Source organism: Falco cherrug, chromosome 5 (genome assembly GCF_023634085.1).
Source record: "Falco cherrug isolate bFalChe1 chromosome 5, bFalChe1.pri, whole genome shotgun sequence".
In the NCBI taxonomy this organism is placed as follows: domain Eukaryota; kingdom Metazoa; phylum Chordata; class Aves; order Falconiformes; family Falconidae; genus Falco; species Falco cherrug.
The window spans coordinates 47,238,605-47,253,441 of record NC_073701.1 but is presented as its reverse complement, the minus strand read 5'-3'; the positions used below and the strand labels follow the sequence as shown (position 1 = coordinate 47,253,441).

Here is a 14,837-nt window from a genome sequence, read left to right as displayed (position 1 = left end):
CTGCCTCCCAAGGGACTCTCTCAACCAGTCTCCTGAACAGGCCAGGCTCTGCCCTCCCAAAGTCCAACCCAGCATTTCTGCTGCCTCCCCCTCCTCACTTCTCCGAGGATCAAAACCTCTATCAATTTTGTGATCACTATGCCCAAGATGGCCTCCAGCCATCACACCACCCACAAGTCCTTCTCTGTTCACAAACAGGCCCAGTGGGGCACCTTCCCCCGCTGGCTCCCTCACCAGCTGTGCCAGGAAGTTACCTTCCACACACTCCAGGAACCTCATAGACTGTTTCCTCTCTGCTGCACTGTATTTCCAGAGACATCTGCTAAATTGAAGACTCCTCATGAGAGCAAGGGCTGGAGATAATGGAAGTCTCCCAGCTGCTTATAGAATATTTCATTTTCATCCTGGTTGGGTGGTCTGTAACAGACTTCCACCATGATATCTCCATTGTTGGCCTTCACTCTGATTCTTACCATAAACATTCAACCCTCTTGTCACCATCGTAGGCTCTGGACAATCATAACACTCCCTAACACACAGAGCTAACCCACCACCTCTCCTTTGCCTATCCCTTCTGAAGAGTTTACAGCCATCCATTGCAGAACTCATTGTGTGAGCTATCCCACCATGTTTCTGTGACGGCAACTATGTCATCATTTTCCTGCTGTGCAACAGCTTTCAGCTGCTCCTGTTTGTTGCCCATGCTGTGTGCATTGCTGCAGATGCACTTCACTTGAGCTGCTGATCCCGCCACTTTTTGGTGGGAGAAGTCCTAGCTCCTACATGACCATTCTCAGGCTTCTGTGGTTTCTAACATATCAATAACCCTTGTGTCTTTGATGCCATATGGATCTCCATCACCTACTCCACTGAGATGGCAGACCAAAGGACCTTGCTAGCACACCATTCATCAAATATTGGCATGTTGCCCCCAGGCTTACCTCTAGTGAGCCTGGTTTTATCCCTTCCCCACTTCAAATCTAGTTTAAAGTTCTTTCAATGAGCCCTGCTAACTCCTATGCAAAGATCCTTTTCCCCCTTTGAGATGGGTGTACCCCATCCGTTGCCAGCAGGCCTGGCATCTTCTTGGTATCTTGCCCAATGTGTGCTACCCTACTGCCATTTTTAATCAAATCTAGGCACTTAAGATCCCAGAAATCTTTATTCCTGTGATAAGGGTTGTAATCAGCTCAAAAGTTAAGAGAGAACACAGAGGAAAGGACAAGATGATCCCATATGTTTTGTTTCAATAGGACACAAAGCTAATACCACATTTGGGGCCCCAAGAAATCACAAGATTATAGCTTAGGAAGTATGAGAGTTCATCTCTAAATGGGTTTATTTTGCCACTTTCTTTTCTGAAGTTTCAGAGAGCATTAAAGTCACTCAAAGCTGAAATTGTCAATTCATCTCAGGAAGCAAAGCATTAAATAAGGCAAATAAAAATCCTCCAGTAGGAGACAAGAGTTGTAATACTGCACTTCTCCTGGAACAGGGGCACCGCACACAGGAAACAAAAATGCTTATGTGATACTTGCCCATGGTCAGCTTCTCCAGGGAAGGGCACTGCAGCAGCTTTAGCTTTCTCCTGAAACCAATTATTTCCGAAGAAAACATGTCAGCCATGGATTTCACATGACAGTCAGTTTCATCCATTGTATTTCCAACAGAAATCACATCTGTAGATACAGTAAATAAAAGAAACAAGAAAAGAAGGGTCCAGACACAATAAAAAGAACACACATTTAGACATGTTGCAGAAGTGGCCATATAAAGATCAGTGTGAGCGAAGATCATTTCATTCACAGTGTAACCAAGTACCAATCAACCAGAGTTAATACTGAGTGATAATACTTTTCAAATCCAAACCTTACCATGGCACCTACTTGCCGAAGCCTCTGTCAGCCTCATGCTCCCTGGAAACATGGGATTATCAGCATCAGGGCATGAGTTCAGGATTCAGAGGGGGAGATCAGGGTTCCTAGGTGAGTTTCCATATTACTTTCTCAAAGGACTTTCTTTCAGCACTTCACACGTGCAAAGGCCCGCCCAGAAGACAAGCATATATTATCAGTAGACATGAAACTTTGGGGTGAAACTGTTTCTCCCTTTGTATTTGTATAGTCCCTGGTGTACCGGAGACCCTATTTCTATTGGCAGCTGTAAGAGTCCTTGTAACATTACATAAAAGAAGGATACTATAGGAATTCAGTCTTTAAGAGCTACAGTACCTGATGTCAGATAAAAGGGGTGACCAGGGATTCCATGTTATACAAGCATTTGGATTAAATTATCAGAATGGTCCTTTGGGTTTTGAAATCTGTGGTTTTCCAACACCTGCATTTTTCCTCCATAAATGAGGATGGATTCAAAGACTTCAGATTTCTATTTTACCATAAGTGAGAACTGAGTCCTTTCCTGCTGTGTCAAAATTCTTTGTGCTGAGTCAAGCCAAATCAAATTTTCAGATGTTATGTTTGTTTCCCTAATGCCTGCAGCAAAGCCAGCATTAATTTCAAATGGTTAAAAAATTCATCTTTAGTTTCTGTTTCCTGATCAGATAGCAAATTGGAAAGAAACTGGATCACAGTTGGACAAGAAATAAAAACAGAGGCTCCTGGGATGCTAACAACAAATAAAACAATAATGGAAATAACAATTGTTATTTATAGTTTTTCTTACTTGAAACTGCAGATTAAGTGGTAATTACTTACACTTTACACAGTAAGTAGGAGGGCTTTAAAAACAATTCTGTGTAGAAAGTTACTATGTGTAGTATATCTGTTTCCCCATAAAGAAAAGGACAGAGCTTCTATAGCATCGCACCAACTACAGATATATTTAATGATGATTTCTGTGCATACAGGAATACACTATGTTATTTAAAAATAGGTCCTTTTGTACTTTCACAAAGCAGTATAAGGAAAGTCTCATAGCTGGATGAGAACATTTCTGTGTTTGCAGTTGTGTGTAAGTTCCTTGGGTTATAGTGACACCTTATGGTAGCTTTACTGTATTTTACAGATCGACTTGAAAGTTAAGATCTCTTACAGCCTTTCACAGCCTGTCACTCTCAGCAAGGAACTACTTCGATGTTTTCAGAAATCTTTTTGTTACAAGTTACTCAAAAGATCATTCCAACTCTTCAGATTTCTGGTTTCCCTTTTTCCCTTACCAAGAAAATACATTTTGAAGGGGAATAGTCTTTGGCACTGACTTCTCTCCATGTTTAACAGATATTCTATGCCAGGTAGTACCTGTGTAACATGCCATTCAAAAGCACCTGTGCTAATACCCAGCTTCTGAGTACAGTTTATTACTGGACTGATTCACGAAATTATAGCATGCAGTTCATTGTGTTCCTCTAATCCCACATCTGATCTCTTTAAAAGAAAACGTCATGATAGAAGTTAATGAAAAAAATCTTTCCTTTTAAATGTTGTTGAAAACCAGACCTGTAGGATACATCAGCATATGGCCAAACCAGCTACCATGTGAAGACCAGAACTGATAAAACCTGCCTTACTGGGGCTCTCCCTTACATGAATTTTCTAGTGTCTAACAGGAGCTATCTCACTCTACTCTCCTTCCCTCACTTGAAGTGCAAAGCTGGTCCCCCAAATGAGCTCATAATTTTCATAAAACTTAGATTAATACCTTACCTGTAGTATTTTAATCACACTCTCATCAAAAAGAGGTTGAAAGTGGGCAATAGGTCCAAAGCTGCAAAGGGCTGAGGGAATGAAAGAGAATGATGAGAAGTCACATGAATCCTAAAACAGCTGAAAATCCACACATGCTACAGTTTCCTTGGAAGGGGGAGATGTGTTTATACTGAACTGCACTTAAGGTTTATTTGTACTAGAATAAAATAAGCTCCAGAATACCTTTTATGTAGCCCCTTCTCATTAAAAAAAATTATTATGGCATAGACAGAGACAGTTTAAAATGGTAAGTCATCTTTTTGTTTCATTGAGTAAAATAACTGTGTTTAAAATGTCACCTCTTACGATCTATAAATTAAGAAACTTAAACTACATGGTTTTGCCAAACTTTTACAGACATTCATATTGCTACACTAGCTGAAGTAACTGGCTAAGCACCTAGCAACAGCTACAGGGTTTTTTGAGAGCAGGTATCAGTTCTATTTCCATTTAAAACTGCTAGTTTTTCAAATTGAAGAAACTGAGCAATGCCAAAGAAGAAAAACCTTCTCTTCCCTTACAACACATGCATAAAAAAGAAATAACGAAGAATGCAATTCATCAACTGCAGCATCTTGAAGGACGTGGTGACCATAACACACAGGTCAGGACAGTGCTTGTAATTACTAATACTTCTGTTGAAATAGATTTGTTTTTAAACACACAGGTTTAATATAGTTCCTTTCTCATGAATCTAATCTCTATGTAGTTTTACATACTGAATATTTTACCTACCTTTCACCAGAAAATCGTCTGCTACAGCAAAACGGGGAAAAGTAAGTAATTCATTCAACTTTCTAATCACAGTCATTCAATCTAACAAAGCAGTCATTTCCAATGAAAATAAACACACAGAAATTAAACATCCCAGTAAGTGTTACAGCTAAATTACACCTGAGCTGAGGCAGCTGCCCAGCAGCAGCAGCTGTCGGGACCATCTGAGCTCTCTCATGAGCACCCTCTGCACAGGCAACTCGGGAATGTGAACAGAGCATGTGGGCTGTGGTGGGGGCTGGCGGGGGCCACACTCTCAAAGAAAACAGGTCCATGTCTACAGGGCTCGCACTGGGCATTCTGACAGAGGACAGTTTCCACTCTCCTTTCTTCTTTTTTTGTCAGTCATTCCCTGAAATCTGCCTCTCTGTGCTGAACAGTTGCCGTATCGTTCTGGGATCTGGATTTAACAATCCTCAGGATCATTTACCTGCAGTTGCTTTTAACATTTTTCCCTCAGTCTCATGCTGCCCATAGAACAGGTAGCAAAGGAAACAGATGCCTACTCACCAGCCACCTCCATCAGACAGTCTGGCAGCTTGCCAGAGCTGAACCACCAAGCAGAGATGCAGAGCCTCAGGTTGGGTTCCCTTCTGCCACCCCTGATGGCAAAGCAACAATCCAGCTGAAGAGCAACAGCCACCAAGTCCAGGTTGCCACAGTCTTAAACTCAGCATTCTCTTACCACGTACCACCAGAGAAAGACACCTGTCAGGGCCCTCTGATTTTTGTTACCCTTCCACGATTTTACCCAGGCATGCGCTGCCTGCGGGAATTGATGCAGGAAAGAAAATCAAAGAGAGAGGACCTGCAAGAGATGGCTGCGCCAGAAAGGGCCTGGAAAAGTACCAGAGACAGAATCCTAGGAAAAATTCTGACAAAAGAAGTGCTATACATGGGATTGAGCTCACTTAAGCTGCTAATTATGTGTGAAGAGACCTCCACTTACTTAGTATCTCCAATGTGCAGAAAATCAAGGCTTTGTACTATCTATGTCATGAAAAGAATAAGGAAACACCTCTTACCCAGCAGCCAGTTAATGATCTCATTACCTTAATTAATAGTTATAGTGCTTGTTTAATCAAAGACCTTCAGCTGTGTGGTTCTGGTTTGCAAAATGTGGCAGTAATTATAATGCAAAGGTGGTATTTTACTGCAGATCTTCTTGTAATGGTTGTCAATCAGTAAAAATCAAGCAAGGAATTCTTCAGAAAACATAGCGCATATATGCACCATCAAACTACAAAAAACTCAACTAATTTTACAGTTTTCTGCTTGCCAAATAAAAAAGATTAATCAATAAATTAATCCTGTATGGGCCAACAATGAAAATACATTAGTACTTTATACTGAAATCGCTCAGATTGCAGAAATAGCATTTAGTATCTATCAACTCAGAAATCCACACCAAAAACTACTTCTCTTGCCAGTTCTAGACAACAGATCAAGGCTTTGAGCACAGCTGGCATCAAAATTGTATGTAGTGTATTCCAGATATTTTAAATTATATTTTTACATACTTTTTTTTCTATATTGTAACCAAGTAAAGCCAGGCTTTGTAGCATAAGGCTTTTTGGGGAAAGGTTACGTTTAAAGTTCCTGTTTAACTAAAGTATGAAAATGACATTTTAGTGTGATTTTAATCTTCCTAATTCTCCTGCTCTGATTTTGTAAGATACAATTGTTGTAAAATACATTTTTTTAATAAATTCCTTAAAATCAACCCATAAATAAATAAATAAATTTGAAAAAAAAAAATCTATCTGGTGCCATGTTAGGATAGATTCTTTAGATAAAATTTATTGCTCCGGTTATTGGTGTATCCCATTACTTTGTTACCATTTTTGCTTATTTGTACTTATTTGAAGTCACTTCTGTGACATCAGCTAAGCACTTATTCACAGCTTTTGTGCTATAGGTGTCTATTTTATCAGCGTGGCAGAGGCAGAAATCTGATTTCTAGGTTTTGGGTTCTCTTTTCTAATTTGTTGCATTCTTTTCTCTATTACTTGAATTTTCTGTTCAGAAAGTAAGCCAGTTATTCTTCCTTGTGGTATCTGGTTCTTAAGACAGCTGCTGGAAAGCAAGCTCTTCAAAATTCTGTTTTTGTTTACTCTTAAAACCATAGCCTGAAGCTAGCGTTAAGGAGATGCAGAGACAGAAGTGAACAAATACCGCCTGCGTAATACCTTCAACTCCCAACACCTAAACCCTTGGTTTTCAGGTTAAAGAGAATAATGTTTTCATTAATATAGTTTCAAATGCAGCTTCTGCTTTAATTATTCTTGATTTGAATGGCGAATTATTACAGCACAGTGTAAAACCTAGTCTTTTGAATGTTGTGCAAAAGGTGATGCATTTTAAGAAATTCCATTTAAAAAGGCTAAATAATGATTAAGGCACAAGCAAAAAGCGTGACCAAAAAACCCTTCAAAAATTGGTAAGTCGATATAGGCAGGCCATCTCTATCATTTCTATGTTGCTCCACATCCATGACTGCCTTAATGTGCAGCAAGAAAATGCAGTAGAGCCGTAACAATATATTTCATAGGCAGGTGTCCTACAGAGGAAAAAATGAAAAATATTTTTTCAAGTTTATAGTTAACTGGTTTAAAAGTTTATAGTTAACTCTAAATTTCATGCCTAGAATACTTAATAAATTATTTTAGAGCTTGAGGAGTATTTATTTAGCAGCTCTTGGGTCTGTCTGTAAGTAGGAGTTTATTTTTGAACTCCTGGTTTGTAATTTGGGGTAAGTTTGGCACTTGGAATCTACCTTGTGACCCTAAGAGCCAGTTTTCCAATCTACTGAGCAACTGCCGTGGTCTCCAGCTGGGAACATTTGTGCAGGGAGCTTCTGAGACACAAGACAAAGTGCATTTGTGTCTGGCAACATCAAATGAACAATTGTGCATAACTCCTCACAAACAGCCCATTTCCTACACAACTGCATTCCTCACAACTGCAAACTTGGTAACATAACACCGTTCTACAAACACCAACATAAAAAGGATCAACCTAAAGCTCTGGTGTACCACATACCTAAAGGAGGGACTAGAGGTACTTAAGTGATGAAGCACAGACAATTAGCTGCCAGTACTGAAGTATTTCAGGCAAAGAACAATCAACTGCAAAGATCTCCAGCTTTTCCCGTTTCAAGTCTTAGGTTATCTGAATTAATAAAAGAGTTCATCGAACTGTCAATTTTAAGCCCCAGCAAACCTACACAGAACACCTGGATTTCAGCACTTGAGACTTTCCTGCTTAAAGAACAGGTGACAATTACGGATCCTACCAAACTCCAGAAACAGAAGGGACAAAGAGAACATCACCATACTAAAGAACATTCAGGTAAGATCAGGACTGCGAGCTGCTGAGCTGCTGAGCGACTTGAGGCAGGCATTTTCTCAGCAGGGCGCCATTAAGTATGTCTCCACCTTACTCAAAGTTCCCTCTCTTCTGCTACAATTGACTGAAAGCTGGCACATAACAAGGCTGTATTGCCTTGATGGATACAGCTGGGGAGGTACAAGGATGCTGTCATCCTCAGCAAATGAAAACGAAGAGGGAATTGGAGCCACCTGATGCTACCTTTCCATTTCCACCTAATCCACTTCTTTCTTCTTTTACTCTCCTCCCATACAATCTCTGGCAGACAATACTGCTTCTAAGCAGATCAGATCTCAGGTGTCTCATACTTCATCAATTTATACCATGCAAAAAGCAAAGAACTAGCTTCCTTCAGAGTGCTGCAAACTAAGCCTGACAAAACAGTATCTTGAAACCCAGGTTTAGAGAAAGGGCTGGTCTCTGGGTAAACAAGCGGTGAAAACGCAAACTGATCCCTATGTGGCATCAAAACCCCAGATTCTGACATGGGCTTAGTGTGCTTTCAGGAAAAGTAAATGCTAATTTATGGGACATCTAGCGCATCAGTTTTTCCCCAGGACTTTTATTCTTTGCATGAAGGCCATACTTGACCACATTTTACATATGTCTGGACATCAACCATTCTAAGAAATGGAACTCAAAATTACATGGGATAAAATGTATTTCAGACAAAATATACAGTGAGAAAGGTTTCCACATAAGTTACTATTAGTTACTTTTACGGAAATGTTAAATAAAAAGATCTTCCAACGTGAAAATATGAAAAGTTCATTTATTTCCATAGGCAACCTCATTCAGAGTACAAAGTGATATGAATTTCTCAAAACTGTTACTGTACCTTTTACATGTTTTTGAAATAACTGATCTAAAAGTTGATACAAGAATAAATTCGTTTTTGAAGAGCTGTCCAATAAATCTGATACACACTAATGCCATGCTATGACAGTTCTATTTATGAATCACAGCTGACACTACAGTAACATCACTCTATAATCTCATGAGAATCTGAATGTTTTACAATAAAACATAAAACTGCCACTAGTACAGAGACTGTACGATTAGACAAATAGACAAGTATTAAATACTTTGCACAAGGCCTGAGTTCACTATAACACGTTTTGATTTACAACTTCATCTCAGAAATCTGTACAGCAGTTAGGATTGTTTCAGAGAACTTAAAGACAATACAACTTCAGGGGTTTAATTATTCTGTTGATAGAAGTGTGAGGCCTGGAAGGCAAGAGGATCTGGTGTATGAATCCAAGGTTTTACTGCCTTGTGTAATTTCCTTGTGAAGCGGTAAAAAAACCTAATGGAAAGTAAGGTACAAGGCAGGACCTCACTTGAAAATCAGCTAACTCAACTGAAATTCTCCAGATAGGTTTCCTCGCAGCTATTTCAGAGTAAAAGTTCACAATGAGTATATAAAATGCAGCATATCTCTTAACAAAGACCAAAAAGCATCACATATACAACAGGGTATTATTTCTGTACTCCCCCTTCCTATATTTCTTTCATTGGAAATGGCACAAATCAGTGATATCCCACCCACCCACAATAAAAAACTCCTAATCAATAAACAAAGCTCACTCTAAAGTCCAAAAACTTCACCTGCAATGAGAGATCCAGTGTTCATAAACTTATGGTTTAAAAACTTTCCTTTTCTGCTCATGTCATGTAGATGACAGAAGCAGACTAAGCATGTAAATTTGTAATAGATAACAAAAGCATCATATAATTCTTAGCCTGTATGGAAGCCTTGTGGAATTTGATTCAATTCTACCTTCTCACTTAATCTTTGCTCTTTTGGTGCAATTGAACTGAAAAATCTAAAATCCTATGATCTATACACACACTCACTTACCCATCTAGAGATATACATAACATTGTAACAGGGGTTATAATACAAAAATTAACACACATTTTTCTTACTTTAAAAGGCCATTGGGGTATTTGTTTCATATAAATGTGAAACAGCTGTTGATAAAAAGACAAAACTCAACAGAAGAGGAATGTTTTAAATAATAAGGCTTGAAATGTTGTGCACCTATACATCAAAAAATTCATCCTTTTACTTGGGGTATTCAGCATCTGTACAGACCTGTAAGGCCCCAACTTTCCCACATTTCTAATTCACATCACCACGGAGAGAAGAAGACACAGTATCTTCATTAAAACAAACTAGGGTATTCCACCCATGTTCCTCATAAAATTTCTCTTCCTAGTTCCCAGATAACTGGTGGAATCCTTTACCTTTCAACAGACTCACTCTGGTACTCCTGTCCTGCACAAGCAGGTTCCACAGGCTGTTCTGTGCCTTATTCGCAACACTTGTGTGATGAAAAGGAACAGCAAATCTGCTCCCTCCTCCACCCTTGAAATGCCACTAGTGCCATTTCATTCCCTATTTCTCTCAAACCAAATGGAATCAACAGTTCTAATATGGAAAATGCTGCTGTCTTGGGTGCAGTCACGTTCCTTTAGCATACACCAGAGCAGTAAAAGCATAACTGATGCTTATACTTGAGATGTGCAGCTATTTCCACTTCTTTCCTCCTTTTTGTAGTAAATACAATAAATAAAAATCAATTAAAAAATAGGGACTTACTCCCTTACCTTTTCCTCTCCTTTAGTAATGAATATAAGTAAACCAGGTGGGCTGGGCAGTTCAGCCCAGACCCTGTTCTAACTTCCACAGCGGAACGAAGAGCTGCTTACAGTGGTTGCACAGAGTGGAAACTGTAAGGTGATGATATAATCTGCCAGGCTTCCTCTTTTCTATCTTTAAATTAGGTTGAATACAAAGGGCAGAAATCGTGTGTAATTTACAGTATTGTTCAAGGTATTGTAAAAAGAACTTATATCAGGTTACTTTTTCAGTAACAGAAATTGCAATTTCTTAATCAGATACCAATTTCAAACCTGTGTTTTCCATTTTGTTTTGCATTAGGGCTAGACAGTCCCTCTGCTTCAGGCCAAGCTAGATGCTAACACAGCTTTCCATCCAAGACCAGAAACAGAAGACAGCTGGAATGCTCACTCTTGTAACAATGTCCCTTCCTTTTACTCTTTCCCAAACAACAACTTGGATGCAAAGTACAACTGTTGCTCTCAAACAATGGTATTCCCTCTGGCCACAGCCTGAGTCTTCCAGCCTCTTGCAGGGCCTCAGAATGACGACTTGTAAGTGGAGAGATCAACTGGACAAGCTTCCTAAAGAAAAACTACTGTAGCAGGAGCCAAGTGACAAATGGCCTTGGTGACTTACCTCTTGCAACTCCTCCTTCCTTTAAGTTAAGAAGGAAGTATTAGAGAACTTCACAAACACCCTGTTTCCTGACACATGAAGTAGGAAGCATTGACAAGGAAGAGGGATTCAACCCTCTCATTTTAACTTATTTTTGCTTTTCTATTTTTCAATAACTGGAAAATTTTGTTATAACTTTTGTAAGCACCCTTTTCAGTTTTCCTTTTTAGAATGACCAGAATAGAGGAACAACAATTGCAGCAAATGAAACCAAAATGATATTCTGAAATATAAATAGGAAAAAAATCATATTACTTGAGCCAGATAAAGATCTTATTCCATAACATTACCACTGCATAGAAGAGCCTCTCTTGATTTGAACTAGTAGGATTTTTTTTACTTTGTTCTTACTAAATGCATTGTATTATCAGATAGCCCATGCCAAAAGCACATACCCCAAACCCCACAGTTTAGGAGGTCTAGTATATAAAATCAGATCAATTTATTTCACTTAATTCTCCCTCCAGTAGGTTAAATTAAAATCCAGTTCTGAAAAGCCCCCAGTCCAGGGGGATCAATGACTGAAACCCCAGATCAGGACACTGACATTTAAGACTGCCTTCACCATGAATATATTAATTTAATACATTGTAGAGTCCTAAAATATGTTATTTTTTAATATAAACTTATTTTCCAAATAATTTAGAGGAATACAGATTCAAGTAATTCTTCAAAGGCTTGCCTTAAGTTACCCTAACGAAACGCAGCTTTCAAAAGTTCACATAAGACATAAGTGTGATTGAGTGTATAGAGTACTAGTAACTGTATATTAACTTCATAAGTTTAACAGTTCTAGTACTGTACTTATGTGTACACAGATACCTTAAACATAACCTACAATGCTTACCATGAATATTAATAGTACATAAGCATCACAATGTGTTAGGTATTGTTTTCTAAACCACAACTTCACTGGTCCCAGGTATTTTAAAATGGTAGGACTAAGGCAGCAGCTATAATACATAAACAGTTATTCAAGAAATATGCTTAACGCTATTACCGCTTAGAACTGTGGAAATATAACAAAATACAAGTCACATTTACAGCATAAGGCCCTTTGGTTTCTTAAGCAGCAAATGAAAGAACAATTTCTTCAGTGAAAGGCTTTGAAAAATAAAGCATGTAGGCTTTCCATAAAAAAGGTGACTAGTTCTTTCCTTTTCAAAATAGCCAGCTATAGTCTTCAAAATATTATGTAAGAAAGCTCCTGAAATTCCTAGGAAAGAAAAAGTTAAAACCAACAGTAGTATCTGACAGAGTAGAGATTCTATCATGGGCAAGCTGAACATACACCTTCCGGGAAGTAGAAGAAACTACTGTTTGGATTTCTGGAGAGCTTTATTAAATTTGAAGTAATACAATAAAAAGGACCTGAAATACCTGTGTATTTACCATATATTCTAGAGCTTACAAATCCACATTTAAGAACTCACTTCATACTAATTTATCCTTCACGAGGACCCGAGTTAAAACAAAATTCAAATGAAACAGTTTATTCCAGTCAAGGCAATTTACGGCAGTTTGCTTTTTCACACAACTATGTGCAACTCGTATGAGGAAATCCTTTTCTATCTTCTCAATGGAGCCAAAAACTATAAAGTAATTAAAGATATTTCTGTGTAACTAAACAGTGTGTGATTAGTTACACAGAATTGTTTGGTTACACAGCTGGGGCAGTCAATGTGAATTTTACAGAAAACATTCTTTTTAGGAGGTTCCGTAACTACTCACAATCTTTTTTCCACACCTGTTAGATAGATACTGTTAGAAGCAGTATCAAATTAGCCAAAACACTGAAATATATAATAAATGCGATCAAGTCACCACATGTATTTTAAAATCTTAAAGTGGTATGTTGCTTTTGCTATGGGGCTGGTAACAGGGATCTGGCATTATGAAAGAGGTTGTAAAACCAGCATGACCATTTGAGCAGTGTTCTCACTCTGTCCAAAACTTGCAGAAAATTTTAAAACAATTTCTTATGCCTCCTGAATCTTGTTGTAGTTCACTGTCACATTGATGCTAACTATCTTATAAAAGAAGAAAGTAAAATTATTTTCTTTTCTTAGCCCCTTACACAGTTACCAGTTAGAGATCTTTCTATGTAACATGGCTATCAAAATTTTTGAGGGGAAAATGACAGTTTGCACCAAATTCAGGCAACACAAATCACCAATAAGAATTTAGCAGATACTGAAAGGACTGGGCTGCAGGGTTGCATTCACTAGCATTACCCCCTAAGGATTTTTAATGAACTTAAACAAAATTTTGTAGGAAATTTCATAGGAGTTGATTGATCACACTTCTGAATAATTGTGAAATACTTAACTTGTTCCTTTTCATCTGAATATGTGCATCCTACCTTCAGCGCTCTGATGTTCGGTAAAGAGACAGGAAATCTTTAGCACGTAAGATGACTTTGCACTTAATGCAATTCCACTGCAGTACCAGGTGAATGCAATCAATATCAGTCTTTTTTCCAGTGCAAAAGTCTTCACTGTGCTGGGTTGAAAGTTTCCCCAAGTCATGCTTTTACTAATCAAAAAAAGATGTTAATCAGCTTACCCATGATCCAAATTTCATCAATCTTTGAAAGAAGAAAACAAAACAAAACATTTTACCCAAAAAGATCTTTTAAGTCATTACTAGCTGAGCTGCTGTTTGCCATTGTGTTTGCTGGCTGTGCAAAGTTCTGAGGAGCAAAGAAAGGATTACCCTGTATACCAAAGCCAGGCTGTCCTATCATGTTCATCTGAGGCCCCAAGGCTGAACTGCTTGCATTTGGGGACCCTTGTGGGGGTACAAACTGATTAACCCACTGGCTTGATTTCTGTTGAGCCAACTGTTTCATGCTAACTTTGGGTTTCTGAGGACCAAAAAGGTTATCTAAAGGAGACATATCTGGGGGTCTGTTTTGTTGTGTCAGTGGACAGATTGCAGACGCAGCATTCATAGGACTGTAATTTGGCATATTGGCAGTTGGTACAATGTTCATCTTGGTTGTTCCTGCTGCACTTGGACCACTGAAGAAATTCTGAGTGGGGGGACCGGCTCCCATACTGAATCCAGCAGTCTGAAAACCCATATTAGTATTTAGTCCGTTTGTTATATTTCTCTTTGTGTTGTCAACAGCTGATGAAAATCCCATGCCAACACCCATAGAAGGGACAGAAGAGAAGCTGTTTGAAGATGCAACTTTAGCTTTGTTGATAGAATGGCTAGTCAAAGATGACATGTTATCTATCAAGGTATCTGTCAAGTCTCTTGTCTGCAAAATAGATAAAATGAAATTAAATACTTTTTCTGTATAACACTCTAGCAACAGTCTTTATCATTGTTCCTGCAGAAGTGGCATTCATTTTTCAGAAACTGGAATTTACTGCATGGAACTGGACACGAAATGTAATTATACACAAGAGAAATAGGTTATTTTTGTTCTTTGCTACTTAGAGCTGATTGCTATACAACTTTAATTTGACAACTAAGACTATACATGAAGTACTACCATAACCACTTGCTTACATACCCATTTCTATACCCCCTTCCCCTTTATATATTTAGTTAATAAACTCTTCAGAGCAAAACCTTTTCCAGTGTGTGTTCTTCCCTTCTTCTAGAATAATGGCCTTCCAATAATAATACTTTTGGAATCTCCTGAAATT

At 38.5% G+C, this 14,837-nt stretch overlaps 1 protein-coding gene across 2 annotated transcripts in view; it reads right to left on the bottom strand.

Moving 5' to 3' along the window:
* Positions 1-8,620: 8,620 nt before the first annotated feature.
* Positions 8,621-14,837, bottom strand: part of SCYL2 (SCY1 like pseudokinase 2) — a 41,322-nt gene continuing 35,105 nt past the window's right edge. For both annotated transcript variants that reach the window (XM_055710636.1, XM_055710637.1), the window contains one exon: positions 8,621-14,443. In XM_055710636.1, the coding sequence (XP_055566611.1) occupies positions 13,793-14,443 (651 nt within the window). In that variant the 3' untranslated portion in view covers positions 8,621-13,792. The remainder of the gene's footprint in view (positions 14,444-14,837) is intronic.